This window comes from Loxodonta africana, chromosome 6, assembly GCF_030014295.1.
Source record: "Loxodonta africana isolate mLoxAfr1 chromosome 6, mLoxAfr1.hap2, whole genome shotgun sequence".
Lineage (NCBI taxonomy): Eukaryota > Metazoa > Chordata > Mammalia > Proboscidea > Elephantidae > Loxodonta > Loxodonta africana.
In genome coordinates this window covers 122,839,705-122,865,453 of record NC_087347.1, presented here as the reverse complement: position 1 = coordinate 122,865,453, position 25,749 = coordinate 122,839,705, and the positions used below count along the sequence as shown (strand labels likewise).

General features: G+C 40.0%; 1 protein-coding gene across 2 annotated transcripts; it reads right to left on the bottom strand.

Annotated features, from left to right (window-relative positions):
* Positions 1-243: 243 nt before the first annotated feature.
* INSIG2 (insulin induced gene 2) lies at positions 244-24,940 on the bottom strand. 2 transcript variants are annotated; one of them, XM_003416708.4, is made up of 6 exons: positions 24,809-24,940; positions 13,733-14,109; positions 7,814-7,938; positions 3,717-3,883; positions 3,443-3,542; positions 244-2,044 (listed from the first exon to the last, which is right to left on the bottom strand). In XM_003416708.4, exons 2-6 carry the CDS (start codon positions 13,974-13,976, stop codon positions 2,003-2,005), a joined length of 678 nt encoding a protein of 225 aa, XP_003416756.2. In that variant the 5' UTR covers positions 13,977-14,109; positions 24,809-24,940; the 3' UTR covers positions 244-2,002. The 2 variants fall into 2 exon arrangements, with proteins under 2 accessions (XP_003416756.2, XP_023411836.2); XM_023556068.2 differs by lacking the exons at positions 13,733-14,109; positions 24,809-24,940 and adding an exon at positions 12,248-12,377.
* Between the last annotated feature and the right edge of the window lie 809 nt (positions 24,941-25,749).

Below are 25,749 nucleotides of genomic sequence, written 5' to 3'. Positions count from 1 at the left end.
GTATTACATATTTATATATTTATCAGAATATCAAAACTATTTTTTGGCATAGTTCTCATCTTTTCTTACTTCTATATAAAGTGAAAATAATTTAAGGATGCCAGTGACAATCATTTCAATTTCCCCCAAACTATACTAAGTTTCCTTTCATTCTGTCTTGGTAAGTTCAATCACATATGCTAATTTTATTGACTAAATTCTAAGACTCTCCACAAAGTGGGAAAAAAAGACTCTTAACCAAGGTGATAGTTATATATTTAATACACATCTTGCTTTTAACAGCAATTTTCAAAGCAAATACATCATAGTCCTTATAACTTATTAAAGATTTTATAGTGCTTACAAAGTTGATTCTAAAAATATACCTTATTTGTTCTAAATGAATAACATTATTTGGAAGATAGAATAATAAATTACAGGAGTATGTTTATACCACTATAGTTGAGGCTGTATATATATATATATATATATATTCAATATGAAATTCTTTTCGGGTTTTCACAATTTCAGCCTTAATGTGTAAAAGCAAATTCAAGTTTGGCACACAAGGTCTTAATCTGATAGCAATGTTTTTAAAACCAAACATTAAAACAATCCACTGGACATTGTAGGAGAATAGCAGCCCATGCCCATACATACACTTTCTCTCTCTCTCACTCCCAACACACACACCCGCCAAAGTATTCTGAAAAATTTGCCCTTGTGTATCAGACAGTTGTCGGCAATTCAAAAAATAAAAATTGAGGGAAAAAGAAGTTAGCTAAGAATATGCTTAAACCACACATTTCTCTAATCGTTGAAAAGATAGGCACATCACTGCTATCAAGATCTTTCACACGCACAGAATACCAGCCCAATACACTCTTAAACAGACTTGAACTATTATTCACTAATGGGCGCAGAAATACAGAAATTATGTACCCATCCGTTCACCAGAATGCATGTAAGGCTCAAATCTCTGCATTTCACTGACAATAAATCACATGACCTTGACCCAGCTAAAGTCATTTGCTTTACCACACGGTAAGAGAACCCGACAGAATTAGGAACTTTATTTTGATCTGTTTGGGAATTCTTATTTGTCCCATGGGCAAAAGCAGCGGGATACTGGATTGCAAATGACAGCTAACATCACTTTACATTCTGTGGCACCGCAGAAGGTCCTTTTGTCTTTCCACACCATGCATGTATTCTAGTTAAGTGCTCTAATAGCCCTTACTTTTAGATAATTTCTATATACTCTTTCAAATTTAGACTCAAAACAGCTTACTGCTGATCACTTCTCCTGGTCATCACATGTATCTCCAGTAAAAGCTGCCTAAACAGAAAAGTACTCTTTGGACTCTCTCCTGTAACAACAGTTTGAAAACATTCTACGAAGTTCCTTTTCATCAAATATTAAAACACCAAAAGCTCTCTGAAAATAACATTAAAATCAAAACTACCCACACATCAGGGGACCCACAGCTCATGCGACTGTAATTAGAAAAATAAAAAAGGCACAACAGTAAGTGAAAGAAAAAATAACAGCTTTCTATTTGCTTTTTTTTTTTTTTTTTTGGGCTTTCCTCTTACTTTATTTCCCTATGTTTATAAACTATTCAAAGCATTCTGATACTCTGCATAACAGGAATAGGATCTTTTGGCACATCAATGGTGAGATACAATGTATGGTATGTTTAAAAAATTAATTAAAAAAATTTCATCTATTAATCAACATTTTTTTTAATGTAGTGCATATATATTTTACAGTTATTTAATTCAAAAACATAAAGGTTTATAACTGATTTACAGATGAAGCAATCACAGATTGCAGTAATGTATTTATATATATGTGTATGTGTATATATATATATATATATATTAAAAAAATCTATATATATACTAACAGAGGGGAAAACTGCATCCTGGCAATTTTACAGTCCGAAGTTTGTTGGCATATGTATCCTTTACATGCCCCATTCATCTTGTTTTCTGTTCAAAAGATATATTTTTGCATTCTTCATTCCTGATGAGATTTTTCTGCGATGACTTTACATTCATACTGCAAAAATTAAAAGGTTAACAAATTAAGATTTCTTTTGAATAGCATTTTCCAAATAAACTAAAAGGCTATCAAATTAATACTTTATTATTAATACATGCCTGTTTAGTCCTCAAAGAATCTGAGAATTGTGCAATGATTAGGATTAAATGACAAATATGATAAGGAAAATGAGAAATTCACATTTTAGAAGCGAAAGACACATAGCCGGAAGCAGAGAAAGACAAGGTTTCCCCATGACAGGCAGATGACGGCAGTATGATTTACATCAACACTGGAACATGAACACAAAAGGAGAGAAAGGAAGCAAAGTAGGTTTTTTTGAGTCTTCAGTAAGGCAAATCGGCAAAGGAAAGGTCACAAACTTAAAGACACAACTGAGGTAGTAATAAATTCAGATAACTTTTTAAAAATCACTTTAAGATATAAACCAAAAAACGTTTTTACATTAGAAAAAGCTTCTAGTCAAGAATATTTTAAAAGCACAGCTATAAAAACATGCACCCACAATGCCAAATAAAGTTAACCAATTTGCTTAGGAAAATTGAATGGCTAAATTATCAAAAAGATAGTAAACACTTAATTCTCCCAGCTGGCTGAAATGGTGGTGGTTGCTGTTGTTAGACACCATCAAGTCGGCCTCCTACTCGTGGTGACCCCGTGCACAACTGGACTGGACTGTTGTGACCCATAGGGTTTACGTTAGCTGATTTTCAGAAGTAGATTGCCAGACCTTTCTTCCTAGTCTGCCTTAGGCTGGATTTAGCATCACAGCAACACACAAGCCTCACTGACAGATGGGCGGTGGCTGCAAATGAGGCGCATTGGCTGGAAGTGAAACCCTGTCTCCCACGTGGAAGGCGAGAGCCCCACCACTGAACCACCACTGCCTCGTGGCTAAAATGGCAAACTGCTTATGCAGGAAACTTCTGTGGCCTCTAAACGTTTCTCCCTGATCTCTGCCACCTATAAGCGAGGACGTTATCAACAATGTCCTTTGTTACTAAACGATCGAAGGCCTTAATTTGTTAAAGGCTATCCTAATTAATCCTAATTAATATCTATTGTAGCAACATAATTATTAGCCATGCCCTTTTTCACTTTTAATAGTGCCCTTTTTTGATGGAGTTGAAACAAAAACTCTAAGATTCCTGTTTGGATGATAAATCATATCACCATATCCGTAACACATTTTGGTTTTTCTATCCAGTGGCTCCTTCAACTTTTAATATACCTATGATTAAATTCTTCCAAATGATTTATTTCAATGGAATTGCAAAAGAGAAATCAAAGAACGGTGTCTTTACGAATCGCTTTCCCTCAAAGAAGTAACGTCGTTTAGAGAAAACTTGTCATACAACTCCATAACAGAAAAGTGGTTAAGGAAACATGGCTTACCAGTGCCAGCTGTCGACCAATGTTTCCCATTGTTATGCCTCCGGCAAAAAAAATGCAGGGTAACCAAGAACGTACATAGAGAAAATCTGGAGATGTGTACCTAGAATGATAGAAAGATTTTTAACAACCCGCAGAGGAAGTACAATGACACGTACTAAGACAATTACAGGGAAAATACATTACTCTATAAACTGGCTAATTTCAAAATCTCAATTCTGAATTCAGTTATCATTTATTTATCTAGCGCACCAGCACCAAAGAGACTACTACTTACTGATAAACACCATTGTAGACTAGCAGTTGAGTGACCACGGTTGCCAAGAAAGCAATTCCGACTCCAAGGCCAAAACCACTTCTGGATCTATCGAAAGTCCACCACAGTCCAATGGATAGTGCGGCCAGTGTAAGAGACAGCTGTATGTTGTTATCAAAATCCACTTTCTGAGATCAGTGTTAAAGAGGCATCGAAAAACTTGTAACCAAATAATATCAACTTGTCATTTTTCTAAAATAGGAGGTGCTACTGTTGAGAAGGGAACTGCCTATTCTAGAGTATATTTGGTCTTTTGACACAATATACCAGATTAAAAAATTAGGTGGGATTAAAACTGTCTCTGGTATTTACTAAATATACAGAGGCCATAATACTTCATTAAGAGACCCGACAGACCCTCAAAAAAAAAAAAACAACAGTCTATATACAACCCCAATTATAAGATCAGGCCCATTATTTAAGAAATGCTTTCTTTGCTAAAAATGTAACTAGAAGCCTCTGAACACAAATATGGCTAAAAAACACACTTTTGCTAAAAAGGAAGTGAATATTACTTCTCAAACAGGTTTAGAATTACTTGAGAATCATACAGGAACTTGAAAACAGAAGAGTTGACAGCTATTTAACAGGGTACCACGTTTTCTATGTATGTGATTTACTGACAGACACATTTTATAATAACGCAGTTCAGAAACAAGAGGACCAAGGACACAGTATCCCTTTCTATTATGTCAACTGTTCTAGTTTTAATTTGTTGAGGATAAAGCCTTGAAGTGAACATTATCTTGCAACCTGCCAAGCTATTTTGGTGCCTGAGACTTTGCTGGTATAGGACAGTTTGCTCAAATGATATTTTATTTCCATCACCTACTCAAGCATTTATTCACAAATGTATGGCTCTTTTCTACTCCAAAATCTCTGAGCAAAATGAAGCTTTACAAATTCAATTTTCTCATTTCTTTGCTAGAGGATTATACTAAGGGAATTAATTTCAAGTGTCATTAAAAGGGCATTATCTATGTCCCAAAGGCCACATCTTGGTTCTTCAGTTATACCCTAGGGGCTACTAGCTGGTATAACTGGCCATTCTGTAACCTCAGAGGAGAGATCAGAAGTCCCCAAAATGCATATAAAACCATTTCCCACTTCCTTAAATACATTGTTGTTTACCCCCGACCCCCAACCACCTTCCCACCACACCAGCCAACATCCTGGACACCCAGCTTGCTTATACTCAGCTACTGTGGGCCATTCCCTCAAGGGCACTCCTTGTTTAGGCTTAAGTGATCCAAAAACCTACAGTTTATGGGCATGCTTTATAGAAAGGCTTTTCTTATTTTTTTTTTTTTTTCTGCTAGCTTTATAGCTAAAACACCAAAGAAAAGAATGTGCTCTGATTTTCACTATCCAATAAACACTCCTGTGAAGAGTCAAATTGATTTAACTAGGTTTCACCTTTATTAATAAATAAACTTCATTAAGAGTCAAACAAAATAAGCAGGCTTCTGGGGGAAACAGGTAAAATACATCAACCTTCAAAGCAGTACTGTGTGATTTTCTAAAGTCGAAGTAACCTAATATTAAAAGCAGATGCTATAAATGTTGTTAGGATTTTGGATTTTGCTAAAGGACGGGACAGCTAAGATAGATGTATTTAAGCATGTTATTGAGAGAGAAAGGAAAGAGTGCTACAAAGTAAAAAATTGAGATTAGAAATATGCAGTTTTAAAAATTCCACAAAGGGTATTTAAATTTCTCTCCTGAAACACAGAAATCACAGCAGAAATGTCTGGGATAGAAAGGTCTAATTCCCCCAGATAGAAAGGAATTCACACTCGAAGGGCCCTGGGGTTGGACAATGAGACATTTCTAGACCAGAATCAGGATCCCTGGGGTCAGGTCTCAGCTCTGCCACAGCTGTGCAGTGGGAGCGACTTAGCTAATTACCTAATGTCTCCAGTTTTCCATTATCCTATTGTCTTTAGAAAGAAAATGTTGAACTAGATGATTTCCAATTTCTCTTCTAGATATAATGTTCTATGATTCTATCTTTTTAAGCCCTCCAAACCACTAGATTTTTTTTATATGAAATCATAAATCTCAACTATTTCACCAAGATAAACATTTTGGGAAGTTCTTAATACAAAAGGTAAATCTGAAATGGGAAACCAAAATAATAACAGCCACTGAGCGACTTCCAAATTCATAGACCTCCCAGGACCAGCACAACTGGGGCATAGTAAGGCAGGTGTGTTTTCAGAATCTAGGACCCTGCCTCTTTCTGTGGTTTCTGTTCCCTAGCTTCTCCAAAACACCTCAACCCTTTTAGTAAAAGACACAGGAATCTACTTGCCACAAGACCCATTCTCTTTGTCCAGCTAACTTGGCCAGCCCTCAGCCCAGCGCAGTTATAAGGGCAAACCTTTGGGCAACCTGAAGTACACTTCCTGCCCTTCCCAGTACCAAAGACTCCCGTCACCTGCACTCTCTCACCTATATCTGTTAGAATAGAGAAGCCATGACTAGCAGTTCCCAGACCCTCTTCTACAGAGGGAAGTCAGCAGGGGTGTGTGGCAGGGGAAAGCTAGCGAGGATGATAGGATAAAAATCTTATGAGAGCAAAAACTTTTTTTTCTTCCCAGTCTCCCATGGTTTCCCTGGCACTGTGCTTGCTCCCATTTTTTTCAAAGAATTCTTTTTTTTTTTTTTTAATTGTGCTTTAGGTAAAAGTTTATAGAGCAAATTAGATTCTCATTAAACAATTAATACACACATTGTTTTGTGACATTGGTTGCCAACGCTGCGATGTGTCAATACCCTCCCCTTCTTGACCCTGAGTTCCCCATTTCCATTCATCCAGCTTTCCTGTCCCCTCCTGCCTTCTCATCCATGCTCCTGGGCTGGTGTGCACATTTAGTCTTGTATCTATAGTTGAGCTATGTGTATTACTGTTTGTTTTACACGCCTGTCTAATCTTTGACTGAAGGGTGAACCTCAGGAGTGACTTCAGTACTGAGTTAAAATGGTGTCCGGGGGCCATACTCTCAGATTTCTCCAGTCTCTGTCAGATCAGTAAGTCTGGTTTTTTGTGAGTGTGAATTTCATTCTACATTTTTCTCCAGCTCTTTCCGGAGCCCTCTACTGCGAACCCTATCAAAGCAGTAGGTGGTACTAGCTGGGCACCATCTACTGTGCTGGACTCAGTCTCCCTTGCTCCAGATAGGGTAGAATCAGTGGAGTATCTTATCTTAGATGGCCCTTCACAAGCTTTTAAGACCCCAGAAGCTATTCACCAAAGTAGGATGTAGAACATTTTCTTTATAAACTATGATATGCGAATTGAGCTAAATGTCCCCTGAGACCACAGTCCCCAGTTTGGATATGTCTATGAAGCATCTATGTCTTCACCTTGGTTAAGTGAGGGCAAAAATTTTTGTTCTAGGGGTGGAGATTTTTTTTTCTGGGGGTAGAAGGCAGAGGGGAGAAAGGAAATAGAGTCTACCTTAACCTCCAAGCTAGGGCACTATAAAAATATTCATTAATTACTAAATAAAATAACCAGGATCCTTAATCGAACTTTAAAAATATGTATGGGGGCAGGGGGAGGGAGACGGGTGGGAATGTTCTTTTTGGCCAAATTCTAAGCTGGATATTTCTCCTTATGCCTTTACGAACATTTATGTGGTTTATTGGTGTTGATTAAAACCAGTGACAGTGCACCTTTTTTAAAAAAATTCTAACTTCTTTAAATTAAAACGCAAAACACATCCAGCACCTGAAACAACCACCTATTGACAACTTTACATGAAGACAGACAGAAAATCCTTTGAAAGCATACCTGTTTCAATTGCAGAATTACCAAAACTATGTATGTGTACAGTTTCTAAGTGATACCAAAAAACAGGGATTTATACGCAAGCTTATGCTTCAAACTGTAATTGCACAGCTACTCCTGTGATGTTTCAACAACACCATTCACATTCTTTTTATGACTAAGTAGGCATTTGATGACAGGGAACTTGCAAGGGGCCGTTTAACCTTTGGTTGGCTGGAAGCTGCTCTGTTATTACGCATTTTCATTACCGCGTAAAGGATACAGCGCTGGCATGATTTATACCAACAAAGACAGCTACACACCGCATTACACTGGACCACTCTCTTTTAAATTTATGTGGCTCTCCCAGATGCCTGTCAATGCAGGGGTATAATAACCCAATCACAGCTGTGGAAAAAAGAGAAAAAAATGAAGTCATCTCCAATGCTGTGCTGGCAACAACACTTAAGCTAAAAGAGTTACCTCATATGAATTTTAAAGACTCTTTTTTAAAAAGCTCTTCAAGTTACTTAACATCAAACACTGATGGTTTTAAACTTACCTTCCAAAATAAAAAAAATACACGGTATATATAACATATACACGTGTGTGTGTGGATAACACCACTGAAGAAAGCATCGTAAACTATTACAAGAATATCCTAAATTATAATTGGCAAAATACTATTTAAATGTATGATTCATCATTGAGCAGGGTGGACTAGATGAGTCAGGCTACTTTTCTATTATCATGAGACTTGAAAAGCATTACATCAGTTAGCAGTTAAGCAATGTTCTCTTTAAATTATTTAATCATAAAACATGTATTAAATGCCACAAATTCAAGGAAAAGCTAGAAGCGTAAACATGTACAAGCTCACTGTACACATTACATTCTGACAGTGCTGGCTCTTCCATTAAGTAGATGATCCCTGCCCCTCCAGCTTCTCGTTCTCCTGGGTCTAATGCCATGTCCGGAGGTCTAACTTACTTTTACCTGGCACTCTACTGAGTCTGTGTGCCATATTATCAAAGCAGGGAAGTTCACAACAGCAATTGACATACAAGGCTCCTTCTCCACATAGAGAAAACAGTCCAGGAATTAAACATTTTTGGTTACAATTTAAATTCACTGGAAACCCTGGTGGCGTAGTATTTAAGAGCTATGGCTGCTAACCAAAAGGTCAGCAGTTCGAATCCACCAGGTGCTCCTTGGAAACTCTATGCGGCAGTTCTATTCTGTCCTATAGGGTCGCTATGAGTCAGAATCGACTCGACGGCAACAGGTTTTTTACGGGTTAAAAAATAATAAATTATCTTATACATTTCTTACTTTTGGAAAGCACATCCTGAATGCTAACTGTATGTCATGGACTGAATTATGTCCCCCAGAGAATGTGTGTATCAATCAGCCTGGGCCATGAGTCCTGGTATTGGATGATTTTCCTCTATGTTGTAAATCCTGCTTCTACGATGTTAATGAGGGAGGATGGGTTGCAGTTGTGTTAGTGAGGCAGGACTCAACCTACAAAACTGGACTGTGTCTTGAGGCAATCTCTTGAGATATAAAAGCGAGAAGCTAGCAGAGAGACAGGAAGACCTCATACCACCAAGAAAGCAGTGCCAGGAGCAGAGCACATGCTTTGGACCCAGGGTTCCCGCGCAGAGAGGCTCCTAGTCTGGGGTAAGATTGATGAGAAGGCCGACAGAGAGAGAAAGCCTTCTCCTGGAGCTGACACCCAGAATTTGGACTTTTAGCCTACTTTACTGTGAGAAAATAAACCTCTTTGTTAAAGCCATCTACTTGTGGCTTTAACATTTAACATTTCTGTTATAGCAGCACTAGTTAACTAAGACACTGTGGAATTATAAACAACTGTACATAAACGTCTATGACTGAGACTCAAAATATTCTCACCCAATTCTTAACATAAACACTTGTCAAACCTAAATGTTTTATTCATGAAGTGGGAGAGATTTTTAAATGCTAAGTTAGTCATTAAAAAAGACTATTTAATGAACTAAAACACTTTTTAACAAGGTAGAAGGAAAATGAACTTCCTCAGATTAAATTTAACAGGAAATAGCGGGGCAGCTTCTATCTGCAAATCTTCCTAAACAGAATGATTATGTTGCCATTCTGGTAATAAAGACACAACGGTCACATCAGTCGAAGAGTATGTTTAAAATGTCCAAAACCACCTGTGATGCATCATAAAATTATTGTACCAAAATCGAAGCACCTGTGTGTCAGAAGGCCCTGCTGGCCTGGTCCTGGCTAGCTGTATCTCACAAGCAACACACTCAATCTTCAAGGAAAAACAGAAATCAATTAGTATCAAAAATCACAGACTAGCAGAGAATGGAGCCCTGGTGGCCCAGTGATCAAGAGCTCTGGCTACTAAGCCAAAATTTGGCAACTGGAATCTATCAGGCGCCCCTTGGAAACCCTATGAGGCAGTTCTACTCTGTCCTATAGGGTCACTGTGAGTTGGAATCGACTGGATGGAAACAGGTTTTTTCGGTTTTAGCAGAGCAATGAAACACACCAGAAAGAGGCTGCATGACCCCCTCCCCTCTGGAGGAAAGATGCCACATAGCTCGTGCACCTTCCATTCCCAAACACCGAGAGTGGTCTTTGGGGAGGCACATGCCCAACACACAGTATGGACCACCAAGAGATGAACAACAAATTTCTGCAATCCAGAGCTATTTTTTAATAGTTATTATTCCAATAACTATTTAAAATTTTAAGAGTAAATTTTAAAGTGTCACGATATATTCCTATTTCAAAGACTTTGTAATCCTACGAGATTAACCGACAGCATTTCTCCAAAAGTCTACACAATTAAACTGGTAACAAGCACGCCTAACAGCTGAAATGTAGCTAAATGAGTATCACCTCTTTTTTTCTCGAAGGGTCATGAAACTAACAGCTCGTCTGTCATTCTTCTCTCCCTCTCTTCCCTTTGCCGGCTGCTGAGTAAAATCAACTAAGATCTGGCATTCCAAGTCAATTTTCCTAAATAGCTGATGCCGTAGGTAAAGAATTATCACAGAAAATACTGACGTATGTGCAAAGATACAAATAAGTAAAGCTGACTATATTTTTATGCATGTGATGTCAGACTTGCAAGTGAGAGACAACTGAGGAGACGAAGCAAAGACAAAAAAAAAGGAATTTAAACTGCCATGCTGCCAAAGTTGGGATCTGCCAATAAAAATCAAATCCATTGAGTATGCCTGGTTCACGGGTGCTCATTGAGAGGGAGAATTCGAGGAAGCTTGTCACTTCCCATTAAATGTCTTCTTTCTTTCCTTTAAATAAAGGCACGTCGGAGTTAGATAGCATACATGCTGCACCGTGTGCTTCCTCCGTTCGAGAGCTCAGCAGAAGTATGTCTGGGCTCCTTTTTCTCTTCCTCCATTTTCTTATTTTCACAAGAGAGCCTGTTAAAATCATGCCTGCATAAAATCGTATGCAAACACAGCCCTGCTTCATCAGATGGTTCTCTGATACAAAATCACATTTCTTGTGATATCTTTATTTCCCAGGGACTAGTTACAGTCTACTAAGACCAAAGACAAAAGAATTCTGAAACAGCAGGACTAAGTCATCACTTTTCATGGTGGTGTGTTTAACGCAGTGGTGCACTAAAGGGAATACAGTTAAATCAAACATTTTGCAAGGAAAGGGGGCTGAAAAAAACAAAGCCACTCAGTGGGACAGGCTTTCTTAGAAAATTCTGACAGGATAAGGCATTTTGTTTTTATTAACAAATACTTGAACCCCCACGATGAGTCTGGTTTTTGGTAGTTGCTGGGGATTTAAAAGCAAAAAAGAGTAAGACGTGATCCCAGTCCCCAAGTGGCCACAGAAACGATGAAACACAATAATGTGTTAGAGGTCATTGTGGACACAGTCATCTTCTCCTGGCATGTCAGGGAAGCTTCACGGAAGAGGTGATCCTTGAGGCAGCGTTCACCAGGTGGAACGGGGTAGAAAGGGGTTTCCCATCAAAGGGAGGTGCTTGAGGAAAAGTATGGACAACTGAAAACACCCAGTATTATCTAGAAACTCTAAGTTTTAGGCACAAAGGGGGCTTCAGAGTCCAAAAAGACTCTGAGAAAGGCAAAAGTAGACAAGGGTCATCTTACAAAGAGATTTTACCCTGCAGACACTGAGGAATAATGATAATAATGCCATCAGATTTGTACCAGCGAAAGGGAGATCATTGTTCTTACAACATGTGGTGGAAGTTGGGGGCAGAAAGAGAGAAGACTTAAAATTCCAAGCATAGTGGTTGAGGGCCCGGACCAAGAAAAAGACAGAAGAAAGATGCAAAACGTGGCACCTGGATGTGGAGGTGAGAGCAAAGGAGTCTTACAGGGCATTCCAGGACCGGGTAACTGACTGCTGAACAGGGAAGATTTTCTTTTTCTTTATAAAATTAGGTATTGCTTTCATAGGCATGGATGTAAACTGGCTACTTGTGATTTTTGAAGCAACTATTTTCTCCACCCGATGTCAGCTGCCTTTTCTCTCCTATAATTTTTAAGAAAGATTCCTTTGTGGCCTTCAAGAGTGCTGAAGAGGCTTCTATGTGCAATTCTCATATACTGCACACAGGAAGAGGTTAATCAACTTTTGACATCAGCCATTATTAAACTAAAAGTAGGAAACTAAGAAAAGGAAAACGAGATCAAAAGAAGTTTACCAGCATTCTCCACTAGTTGTCCCTCCAGAGCACCACTAGCAAATTGTCCAGAGCTGAGCCCCTAAGAAAGGCAGCAAATACCCTGGGGGCCTTCTCTTTACAGGCAGGAAGTCGGGGTTCTGGAGGCCCTCTGAAAGGTAGCTGCTCGATCTATGAATGTTAATTGGATCAGAAAATCAAAGGACGAGTATCAGTTTTTCTAGTTTAAGATGGGAAGAACTATTACCTAGAGAGCTTTGAAAAATACATACAAACACGTATACCACCAAAAACAAATACATATACATACTCATGTATACACACAAACTCTCACACACTATGTCGCTTACGTAGTTTACGTTTTTTTCCCTTGATATTTTCCCTAAAATAAGAGAGGGGACATTATGCAACAATTCGGTTTCCATCTTTAGCAACCTTCTGAAATCTGGTATCTTCACTAAATACCATGACTTACCCAACAAAATCAATACTGTAAATATTGTAACAGTGAAAGATTAGTATACAAACCACACTCAAGCCTTACCACAACGGTACCCTTACATCCATGCGACAGGATAATGTAATCATCCAGTATGTTTCACGAGGTCATTCTAAAACATCTTAGAATTAATTCCTCACCCTTTGACCTCCAGCTTTAGGATGTAAGCCAAGAGGGACCTACATTATATTGCGAGGTAGTCACTGACAGATGGGTGGTGGCTGCCCGATAGGTGCACTGACTGGGAATTGGACCCGGGTCTCCTGGGTAGAAGATGAGAGTTCTACCATTGAACGACCACTGCCACCCTCATTTATTATTCCTAAAGTATGTTTAAAAACAAGATATATGGGGAAAAAGCATACACAAAATCTGAAAGAAAACAAAAACAAAAAAACAACATGAAACTTTAAACCTGAATAAAACTATTCCATCTTTTAAGTTTTTATCTGCTTCAAAAACAAGATGACATCAAAACCTTAAAACCAAACAGTGGTGTCATCACCCAGATAACCTAAAATAAGATTTACATGAGCTGGGCTGAAGAAAGTACAAAGCCAAGAGGTTAAATGCCCTATGTCTAAGGGACTCAGGATTGTTTTTAGGATAAAATTTTAAAGGTTCCTACTTCAGGCAGAAGCCAGCCACAAAAGAGTCCATACTTTATGATCCCACTTATATTAAATTCTAGAAGAGGCAAAAATCATCTAGAGTGACAGGAAGCAGATCAATGAGAGCCTGTTAACTGGGGGTGGAGAAAAGGCTGCAAGGGGGCACAGGAGAATTTGGGGGGGTGAGGGAAATGTCTATCTGGATTCTGGTGGTGGTTACAGGACTGTATGTACTTATCTAGACTCATCAAACTTAAAACAGGTCCATTGTTTTGTATTTAAATTATACCTCAATAAAGCTGACTGTTTTTCTAAAAAGTTTACAGCTCAGACAACATCCACACTCATTTATACCATTTCTCTCCTAAGCATTTTAGAGAAACATCCTACACATACCTGAAGCTGTGCCACAGCACGGTGGTACCCACCATGCTGAAGAAAAGATGCTTGTAATCACGTCAGGTGGAAAGAGGGTCACGTTTCTCTGAATTTGAAGTAAATTTAATACTAATGCAAGAAACACCCCAATCAAAAACAGCACGACTCCACGGATCAGCAGGTTCACACTCCGGCTAGTGACCCATGAAATATACGGGCCGCACTTTGTGGGCCCAGGCGACTCTGTCTCTCCTTCTGCCATGGTTTCATAAGTTCAGTGAGCCAGCAAAAAAACAGCTTCCCTGCTGAAAAACTCAACAACCGTCTGTGAATCCAAGCAGACTGATGCTTCAACAGTACCTCATCTTGTCCTAAAACAGGACCTACCAGAAATCCTGCAAGAAATAAGAAAAAAGAAGTCAATGTGTGTCTAAAAATGATTATACAATTGTCTTGATTTCAATACTGATTTATTTGAAAGGGCAAATAATGAAACAAGTCTGTATACTAATTTATTTAAATTAGATATTTACTGAATAAGAAGGTTTTAAGAAGTATTTTTATATGCATGATGCAATGAAAAAATAAAGTGCTACGCATTTGTATCCACTGTGACAGAATAAGTGACCTAACAGAGTTAAAGTCAGAATAATAGTAAAACCAGCTTGCCACACCTCAGAGGAAAGCAGAGCAGGTTACTTGAGACTCTTCTACTGGAATACGGAAGATCAAAACTCACATTTCTGCTTCTACCTAGACCTCCAAGCCCACCAGTCACAACAGAGTATTTTATACTTCACAAAAAATCAACATATTCTGACTGAAAATGTGTTTTTCACAATAAAGTATGATTTGCTAATGAGGACAACCCCAAGAGAAGAGCAAAATTATGTGATTAATGTTTAATGCTTACATATTTGAATTTTTGCACAGAATAGACCACTAGCCACTCACCTACACAAACACCAACCACAGATACCAGACCTGACCCACACTCCCCAGGGCCACAGCTGTCTCATCCCTGCCACAGCCCAGTCTGCCGCTTGCTCCAACCATGGCAGCTAGTATTGTAAGTTGGAGTAAGAAGAAAGGAAGCTAATGAAGAACAACATAACGGGTAGGTTCTAAGTTTTATCCACATGGCCCCTGACTCCTAAAGCCCAGAACTTTGCCAGCACAGTCTAGGTATTCATTCACTTCTCTAAACCAAAGTTTTTTTGTTCAAGACAAATAATAACATTTGAGGCTTTCTATGTGCTGTTCTAAGGAGCCCCAGTGGTGCAGTGGTTAAAGCGCTTGGCTGCTAACTGAAAGGTCAGCAGCTGGAACACACCAGCTGCTCCATGGGAGAAAGATATGGCAGTCTGTTTCCATAAAGATTTACAGCCTTGGAAGCCCCCTGGGGCAGTTCTACTCTGTCCAACAGGGTCACTATCATTGGGTTGGTTTGGATGTGCAGTTGACACATAGCAACTCATTCAACCCTCAAAATAACCCTAAGAGGTAAGTGCAATTATTACACCCATTTTACACGTCAGGCAAATAAAGCAGAGAAAGGTTAAGTCACTTGACCAAGTTCACATCCCTCCTAAAAGGCCAAGCTGGGATAAAAATTCATGCAGTCTGGCTCCAAAGCCCTCATTTTTACCATGATGTTCAGGCTCCCAAACTGTCCCATATTCTTGTACGTGTTTTCTACAAATACTAACATTTATTAAATGGGAAAATACTACACAGACTATTTACGTAACTTGCTTTTCTTCCACCCGACAGTAACATATCTTGGGAATATGTGATCTATCCTTTGAATCCCAAAGTAGATTATTTCAAACCTTAGTAAAAAAAAAAAAATGACACCTATAATAGCTACCTTATAATTATGTCTATAGTTGCTTTATGAATTATAAACTTTTATGTAGGTCTTATTTACTACCATATCTCCCACTGTACGTACCCAGAAAGGTACCTATCTAGCCAACAGTGGGGGCGCCACATATTCATACCTGTTCAACTAAATCGTGTTAACTTTTTAAATCAGACTATACTGGGTTAAATAAGCTTTTTAGAAGGCAAATCTAGCACCTAATCAGCAGTAAACAATAACTTTTCTTTGACTTTCCAAGTTCTACACTATCTTACAAATGAATTTTGGAATAACACCCATGTAAAAACAAAAACAACAAAAAAAATTTTTTGTTTTTTTGAGTAATCAGTATGCAAATAAGAATATTTGTAAGTACTAGTAACTTTCACAGCCTCTTGGGCGTATGTGGTAACCACTCACACACTTTCTTCCTGAGCCCCCGCTGCACCCACAGCTCTTTGCTCCACACTCAGTGGGCGAAGAGTTCCATAACGAAGCAAGTCTTCACAATCCTAACTGAGCTCTTCAGCTGACAGAACTTGAGAAATTAGTCTATATTACAGCATGGGAAATTCATGGGAAAACATTTTCTACACGCCAACTGAAAATGCCCAGAAAACATCTCCTCCTGACCTGACCCTGCAGGCTATTCCTTGCTGTGGTATCCAGCGTATTAGCATGTCATATGTTCTGGTCGCTTTTTAGTAAGGTGTTCAGAAGCTACAGAGTTGTTGTTTGTCACCATCATCATCATCACCATCGACTATTGACGGAGTGCCCATTTATGAAGGGCCTACTCTGTACCAGACACATAGCAACTCTAATATTCAACATACTATAATCCCAAAGGTAAGTATTATCATGATCATTTTTCTCTGTACCAGACACATAGCAACTCTAATATTCAACATACTATAATCCCAAAGGTAAGTATTATCATGATCATTTTATAGATGAGAATACCAAGTCAAAGAAATTTAGGAACTATTAGCTATGGTCAGAAACCCTGGTGGCATACTGGTTAAGAGCTACGGCTGCTAACCAAAAGGTCAGCAGTTCAAATCCACCAGTCGCTCCTTAGAAACTCTATGGGGCAGTTCTACCCTGTCCTATAGGGTCACTGTGGCTGGACGGCATTGGGGTGGTAACAGGGGAGCTCATGGTCACATGACATGCAGTTTGGGAACTAGAATTCTACCTCAAGTCTGACTGATACCCATCTTCTTTCCTCTATACCTTGAACCCCACTCATCTTAACTCCTCGGACTTCCATTTTTTAGTGTATGGTTCCTTGGAAACTCTATAGGGCAGTTCTACGCTGTCCTAAAGGGTCACTCACTGTGAGCTGGAATCGACTCGACAGCAACGGGTTTGGTTTTTTGGGTCTCTGTAGCGGATTGGTTACTGAAAAGACAGCCAGACATTGGAAAACCATCTCAACTACGATACGCTCCCAGGCTATAAGTAGGCAACTATATAAGAGCACAAAGATCGTGCGAATAAATGTATGACCACCTTAAAATTTTCTTTAAAAGCCTAGATGGAGGTACGTCTTAGTCATCTAGTGCTGCTGTAATAGCAATACCACAAATGGATGGCTTTAACAAAAAGAAGTTTATTCTCTCACAGTCTAGTAGGCTAGAAGTCCAAATTCAGGGCGTCAGCTCCAGGGGAAGGCTTTCTCTCTCCACTGGCTCAGGAGGAAGATCCTTGTCATCAATCTTCCCCTGGTCTAGGAACTACTCTGCATAGGAATCCCAGGTCCAAAAGACATGCTCTGCTCCCAGCGCTGCTTTCTTGGTGGTATGAGGTCCCCCACTCTCTGCTTGCTTCCCTTTCCTTTTATCTCTTGTTGGATAAAAGGCTGTGCTGGCCACACCCCAGGGAAACTCCCTTTACATTGGATAAGGGATGTGACCTGAGTAAGGGTGTTACATACAGCCCTAATCCTCTCAAATAATCTAATCTTGCCTCATTAATCACAGGCAGAGATTAGGATTTATAACACATAGGAAAATTACATCAATCATAAAATGGAGGACAACCACACAATAGGCCATGGGAATCATGGCCTAACCAAGTCAACACATATTTTGGGGGACACGATTCAATCCATGACAAGGTATAAAAAGATGCCTTAAAGAAAAACAATAAAATGGCCAAGTTCCATACTGTATGAGACCAACAGTTGACCCTTTACTTCCCAAACTCTTAGTAGGCACAGCAAACTTCCCATTGTGTTTCTGAAACAGCTAGTAGAAGAATATATGTTTTGACTGATCCAAATTGCTCCAGTAAATCAATCCTTTCTGTTCATGATTTTTTTTTCCAAAAGGGAATTAATGGCAAAGGATGTTTTATAGTGAACAATATTTTTAAGGCAACAAAATAACATCAGTTTTTAAAAGCTATTTCAGTGTTTCATACTATCATAATCACTTGCCAGTGTCTGTCAAAGGACACTGGCATTTTGGGCAGTACAATTCCTTACCAAAGACATTTAGCAGCCCAAGGTCTCACCCACTAAATGCCAGTACACCCCCCACCCCATTAGAACAACCAAAAATGTCCTCATATACTTCCAAATGTCCCCAGGCAGACATTGTCCTCCCACTGAGATCCACTGATTGCTAAAGACTTCTTTCCTCACTCTATTGCAAGGCTGTTAGAGGTTTTTAAACTGTTTATGTTATTCTGCCACCAATGTTTATTCAACTTTTCCTGGTAGTGCATATTGACATTTCCTACTTCACCCCAAGTTTTCTTTTAAAATAGCAGAATGCTTGTTTGTTGTTTATTTGAATGAGATCCAAAAAGCTGATTGTGACTACATCATAATGAAAAGCCAAACTTGTTGGCATCGAGTCGATTCCAACTCTTACGGGCTCAATAGGACTACAGAATTGCTGAGTCAGAATTGACTCTATGGCACACAGCACAACACACACAGGACAGAGTAGAACTGCCCCCATAGGGTTTCCAAGGAGCAGCTGGTGCATTCAAACTGCTGACCTCTTGGTTAGCAGCCGAGCTCTTAACCACTGCACCACCAGGGCTCCAACATCATAATACAAAAGTATAAAATTGTTAGAGAAAAAAATAAAAGCTAAAATGCTTTAGAATCACAGTATCCTAAAATTGAAGAAATAGGTGGGAACTAAGAAATCATTTATTACAGGAAGTGTGAACCCCATGCAAAAAAACCAAAAACCTTGTGTAAAAAAAGAAAAGAAACTTGTGTATATGTGCATTTTTCTGGGAAGAGAGTTTGGTGATTTATATTAAGTACTCAAAGTCCATAATCCAAAAGAAGTTAAGATCCAGTGCTCTAACAGTTTTGCATTTTACCAGCAAGGCAAAAGAAACCAACGTGGTCTAGTGAATTGGCAAGATCAAGACTACTACTGGATCTTGCCCGCGGTCAACTTCGATGGCGACTGGTTTATCAACCTTATTCCTGATACAACTGCTTTCCTTGATATGGGCATGTAAGTGGGCTTGCAAGGCCTTGACTCTGCACCAACTGAACTCAGTCCTTGAGGTTCTGTCCGTCCTCTTCTGAGAAGCTGAGTGTTTAGAAGGGCTTTTAAAGCAACTGGCTTTAACTTCCAGATTGGATGCAAACTGAAAGAGGTTTCCCAGAAGTGGAATTCACAGACCTCTTAATAGTTCCTGGACAGTTCCTTAAACATGCTCCTTGAGACCCATGCTCAAGGTTTCACAGTTTAACCCCTTTGTTCTCATTATCACAGAGGCAACCCCAGGGGTTCTCAACCATGCGTCAAGGCACAGTATATATACATTAATAAGGCATAATATATATTGCAAATAATTCATTACTGAAATTAGAGAATGGCTAATTTCTTTAATAAGAGTTATGTATTGAATTGTGTCTCCTCAAAAGATGTGTTGGAATTTTAATCCCTGTGCAACTGGATGTAATCCCATTAGGGAACAGGGTTTTCTTTGTTACGTTAATGGGCCATATTAGTGTAGGGTGTGTCCAAGCAAGCACAAGCTGGAGGGATGGGGGGGCAGGGGAATGCCATGTGAAGATGATCAAGGAACTAAAGAATGCTGGGAGACAAGGATCTTCCCCCAGAGGCAACAGAGAGAGACTTCTAAAGCTGTTACCCTGAATTCGAACTTCTAGCTGCTTAAACTGTGAGAAAATAAATTTCTGTTCTTTAAGGTAAATAATAGTTTTAAAAATAATAATAATAAAAAAATGAACTCCTGGAAATAACTAGACTTATCAAAGAGATAGGAAATCCAATAAGACCATTCACTCCTACTATGCAAAAACGAAGTTCCTAAAAGAGCAGGTTTCTAAACTAGTCACACACTGGGTGAGTGGGTTGTTTTAATGGGGATAAATATCCACTGATTTAACTTGTTTTGAAATTTGGTTTTCTGATTATACATATTGGTATTATTTTCTTAAAGCAAAAGCTATCTGTACTTCTAAATACTACTCACAATGATAAATCTCATTCTCCAAAATTTACAAAAAAAAAAAAAAAAACCTATATTTGAAAAATTTAGATTACTCAAGAAATAATTTGTTGATCAGGGAAGAAGTCTTGAAAACCCCAGTCAACACCCCTTCCCCCCTTCCCTTTCTTTGTCTGCTAACCACAAGCTTGTTCTGAGCAACAATTTTTCAGGAAGTCACAGCAGGTAGTGGCTCCAGCCACTGAACTAGCCCAAGCCACACCTTGAAGCATGTGCAGATTGAAGAGATCGAGTCCTTCAACCCACCCCGGACCGACTGTCACAGGAAAGAACAATATTTCCCAGCCCATGATTTCACCCGATTCCATTTTAAAAGTGAGGGGTCCCACTACACGCACATCCAACGGAAGATGATTTAATATGGGCATGGGAGGGCTAAGGGCAGAGAGTTCCAGGTACCAAACCCAACCACCGACGCCTTTGGAAACAAAAGGCTCCCAAGCCCCCTTAGACAGTGAGCATGTGGCCTTATGGTCGCTAGACCCCATTTTGCTCCTTGTCTACGCAGACAATAAATTTCCACTTTGTTTCCCTTGCAAATGGCAGTATGGCGTCCATCTTATTTCAATCGGCTAATAAGACAGGACAAGAACCCTCATTTGGTTACAGTCTCACTTAAAAAAAAAAAAAAGACAATAGCTCAACAGATCCTTAACAACGAGCCTGATAAGCAGACAAGTACGTATTTTTAATCACGGTCTTGCAGAATAAAATAGGCTAAGTAACTTCGTAAGACCACAAAACCAGGTAGCACCAGGACTAACCCCCAGTATTCTGACTCCAAGGGTTCTTTCCATTTCAACACATTTTGCCTTCATCTACAAACACTATAAAAGAACAATGTAAGTGCCACACAATAAAGAGTTCATGTTGATAAGCTACTGTACTGTTAAAACCAAAATAATGCTTTTTCAACACTTTATAAAGAAAAACTTTCTACAGGACATGAAAAATTCTACCTTGAACCTGACCTACTAGTTCTCAAAAATACATTACTGAGTATATTGTACTATTTGTATAATCTACAAATTGTTGTTGTGTCCTTGAGTCAATTCTGACCCATAGAGACCCTATGTACAACAGAACAAAACATTGCCCAGTCCTGCGCCATCCTCACAATCTTTGTTATGCTTGAGCCCATCACTGTAGCCACTGGGTCAATCCATCTCATTGAGGGTCTTCCTTTTTTGCTGACTCTCTACTTTACCAAGCATGATGTCCTTCTCCAGGGACTGGTCCCTCCTAATGACATGCCCAAAATATCTGAGAAGTCTCACCATCCTTGCTTCTAAGGAGGATTCTGGCTGTACTTCTTCCAAGGCAGATTTGTTTGTTCTTCTGGCAGTATATGGTATATTCAATATTCTTCGCCAACACCACAATTCAGAGGTGTCAGTTCTTCTTCAGTCTTCCTTGTTCATTTTCTAGCCTTCTTATGCATATGAGGTGACTGAAAACACCAAGGCTGGGCCAGGAACACCTTATTCTTCAAGGTGACATCTTTGCTTTTTTAACACTTTAAACAGGTCTTTTGCAGCAGACTTGCCCAATGCAATGTGTCATCTGATTTCTTGACTGCTGCTTCCATGGGCAATGATTGTGGATCCAAGTAAAATGAAATCCTTGACAACTTCAATCTTTTCTCCATTTATCATGATGTTGCAAATAGTACCTTATTATTTGAACTATTCAAATAGTTTGCATAGATCAATGACCAATCATCATCAGTACTAGGAAAACATTATTCTAGGTATATGAAAGCCTCTTAATAAATTGATATTATCACTTTTAGATAAACAAAACAGGGTTATAAGTGATTCTGGGTTTTGCAAATGAAAATCAATTATGTTTACTACTGAAACAACTTTTAGGCAATAGGCTTTTGAAAACAAATACACACAAAAAATCTCCTAGTAACTTTAAAAAAGAGAGAGCTACATTTTAACAATCTTAATACCCTAAACCCAAACACAAGGTCATTTACCTTCCAATTATCGGCAGTCACAGAAATATGTTTGGTCCCAAATTACCCTCACTCTTCAGGTGCCTAGGTCAGACAGACTACTAAATAATAAAGTTAAATTACTACCTCACATCTTTTTTATCATATGCTCTTTAAATTAGAATGGCATTCTTTGAAATAGTATAAGCACTAACATTAGAATAGACACACTTAAACCAGTTTAATCCTCCTTAAATAAAAGCACACAAATGTGAATCACAGGCTAGGGGCACTAAAAACTTCAAGAAAAAATTGTAGGCATTGCAACTCAACTTTCCACTCAACATTAAAACCCAAAATTACCAAATAGAAGACACGTGTTAATACTGGTGAAGGGAAAGGTAATACACAATATGGGGAAGCCAGCACAACATAACCATGGCAAGAGAGGTCACTGAGAGGAACGAAAGGATAAAGGGCAACTACAGTAACTACTAGAGCATAGACAATCCTGGGACAATAGTATTAACAAACAGTAATTTACAAATGGATACACAGGTAGATAGATATGCCAAGAGGTGTGCGAGGGTGTAAGGGAGCCCAGCCACCAGCAGATACAGGTGTGGTGGTGGATATTTCTACATACATGACTATAGGTGCTCCTCGTATTAATACAGACAGTAGAGCACACAAGGGCCACAGTCGGGGAAACCTCTTAGACATAACCACATACCTCGTGGGATCAAGTTCCTGGGCTCAAAGGCAAAGGACCATAGACTCAGGAGGCATCTATGTCAATGGGCACAACATAATTCATAATGGCATTGCTCTGCATCCTACTTTGGTGAGCAGTATCTGGGGTCTTAAAAGCTTGTGAGCAGCCATCTAAAACACATCTATTGATCTCTTCCCATTCGGAGCAAAGGAGAGTGAAGAAAACCAAAGGCTCAAGAGGACTAATAGACCACATGAACCACAGCCTACACAAGAGGCCAGAAGGACTAGATGGTGCCTGGCTACCTCTACTGACAGCTCTGATTGGGATCACAACAGAGCGTCCCGGACAGACTGAGAGAAAAATGTAGATCAAAAAATCAAATTCACAAAAAAGATTAGACTTACTGGTCTGACAGGAACTGGAGGAACCCCCGACACTATGGTCCTAAGAAACCCTTCTAACCGGGAACTGAAGCCTTTCCTGGAGACTACCTCCCAGCCACAACAGACAAGCCCATAAAATAAACACCTGAGAGGCACGTGCACCTTAGAACAATCAATTATATAAGATCAAAAGGGCGATATTTGCTTAAAGGCAAAGATAAGAAGGCAGGAAGGGGTAGAATATCAGGACAAGGGGAAAGGGGGAACCCAGGGCAAAAAGGAGACAGCGCTGACACATTACAGGGACTGAAACCAATGCCATGAAACACTTGATGCACAAACTATCAAATGGCAATCTAATTTGCTCTCTAAACTCTCACCTAATGCACAATATAACTAAATAAATAAACCCAAACACAGAAGTCATTAGGAAAGCAGCATTCACATTCTATCGCTGCTTAAAAGTGTCAAATCTCAGTTCCTAGAACGGTTACTCTATCATTTGGGAATAATTAATAACGATGAAAACAAACCATCTTTAAATTACTGAACTGCATTTTATCCTTTCCTTTTCAGTGAGATCGTCTGTAAAAGCAACAATTGTCAACTTAAAAAGAACCAGCCTCTTTTTCAAATGTTTGTGCTTCAAGCTTGGCCACTACGTTCTGAGAACTACTGAACACAATGTCTGGAGAAAGAATAAAAGGGGAAAATAGGACAAGCACATGGTTAATTTTTTTTTTAAGGTGGGGCCCCTACATTCATTTTCATTCAGCGGTTCACTAACAGGGCCAAACCCAAAAGTTGGAAAATGCAATCTAGTCAGCCACTGCTTGGATGCCTGCATTCCTTCCGCAACCAGAATTGGAGCCTGTCCTCTTCCCCTGCAATCCCCAGCTCCCTTGCAATACCGATCTGGGTCAGTTTCAGTGGCCAGCCTGTCAAATCTATCCATTCCTTCTTAAAGCATTTCCTCATCAATCCTACAAAACAGCAAACTCTTCACACCATATTGTCCTCGACCATCTAGCTAACAGCATATTTTAACAAATTTTTCTTACCACTGACTGGACATAGGCCATTATCACTTAAGTTTTAACATCCCCTCCCTCCCAATATCCATACTCCTTTTCTTTCTGTTTACTGCAAATACCTGCTAACCAACCCTGAAATCCTAGTAATTATCACCAACTTCTAGGCCCAGGCAAGAGGTCTCTTTGGCTTTACCCACACATCCACTCCGAAGGTATCCAATTCTAATCCAAAATGTCAAAGTCCCACTCCCCAGTTCAATGTCAACATACCTTTTCGCGGATTCTAAACTGACTCAGATAGATACCCAGCTCTTTGGATCCATCCCTGTCCCAAGCCTGTGTCTCTCGCCTCTCAAGTCCTGACAGCTGTATGCCTGACAGCTCATCGACCTCCTCCACCCGTCAGACCTCCAGGGTCGCCCTTCCCACCGTCCTCCAGCCTGCTTTCCGCTCAGACACTGTTCCACCGTCCGCGGAGCCTCGGACTCTCCTATAACCTTTCCCCGGCCCCTCTGTCCCCTTTCCGATCTCGATGTCCCACTTCCAGGTAACCGGAGCCCCCCGCCTGCAGGCCCTGGCGCCTGTCCTCATCCCCATCTGTGGTCCTGGCTCCCCGCACCTGCCACCAGGATTCCCACCTTGCAAAAACACAAGCAGTTCCTCTTCCCGTGAGACACCTCTTCTCAGACCGTTTCTCTCAACATCCAGTTACCCGTGCTTTTCCGGGGTACGCCAACTTACCCCCGCCTCCGCCATCTTCTAGGACCAGCCCCGGCCCCCCACCCCCACCCCACTCCGCCTCTTCCTCCTCCCCTCCTACAACTCCGCCCGAGCTTCACTGCGAACGCGCTCCCGCGATCGGGGCAGAGGAGCTTCCGGTTCCTGCCTGTACTAGTCGCTGGGGCAGCGAGTCGGGGCAGAAGGGTTTCCGGTCCCCACGAAATTGGCGGGTTGGCAGTAGGCGTGGAACGTCTGGACGGAGGGAGGCTGTCAGATGAGCTGTTGTTTGCTGCTGACCAAACAACCGTGGATTGTGACGGGTGCCAAGACTCCGTGGGCGGTGTAAGAGGATCGTGCACTGACACACGCACACTCCCCGGAGAGGCGCGGCTCTCTGCGTGTGGCTCTCCTCGTAGCTGAATTGCGGGCTCTGGTTTTCCGCCTACGGACGCTGGCTCAGTGTCATTGTGCTTTTGCCGGACTTTGCTCCCTGTCCTTTTTCCTTCCCGACTTAGTCATAATTTCTCTTGGGGGAAGAAGCATAGTTGATATTTCTCTCATTTGCATCCCACTGGGCTTTTTTAAGGTTTTCACTGATAATCGTTCCCTAAGGACGACCAACCAGGTAATGTGGTTTCAGGGCAGTTGTCTAAATAGGAAGGGCTTTAGATATTTACATCTATCTACCAAACCAAAAAACCAAACTCTTTGCTGTGAGTCGATTTCGACTCAAAGTAGAGAAAATACAAAACCTTATAACACTCTTTCAGAAGTGGTACTATAATCATTACTTTCCATTGAATCTGAAACTGTAATTTTAGAACGTGAAACAACCCAAACAGTTCTTTGGAGTGTGTAA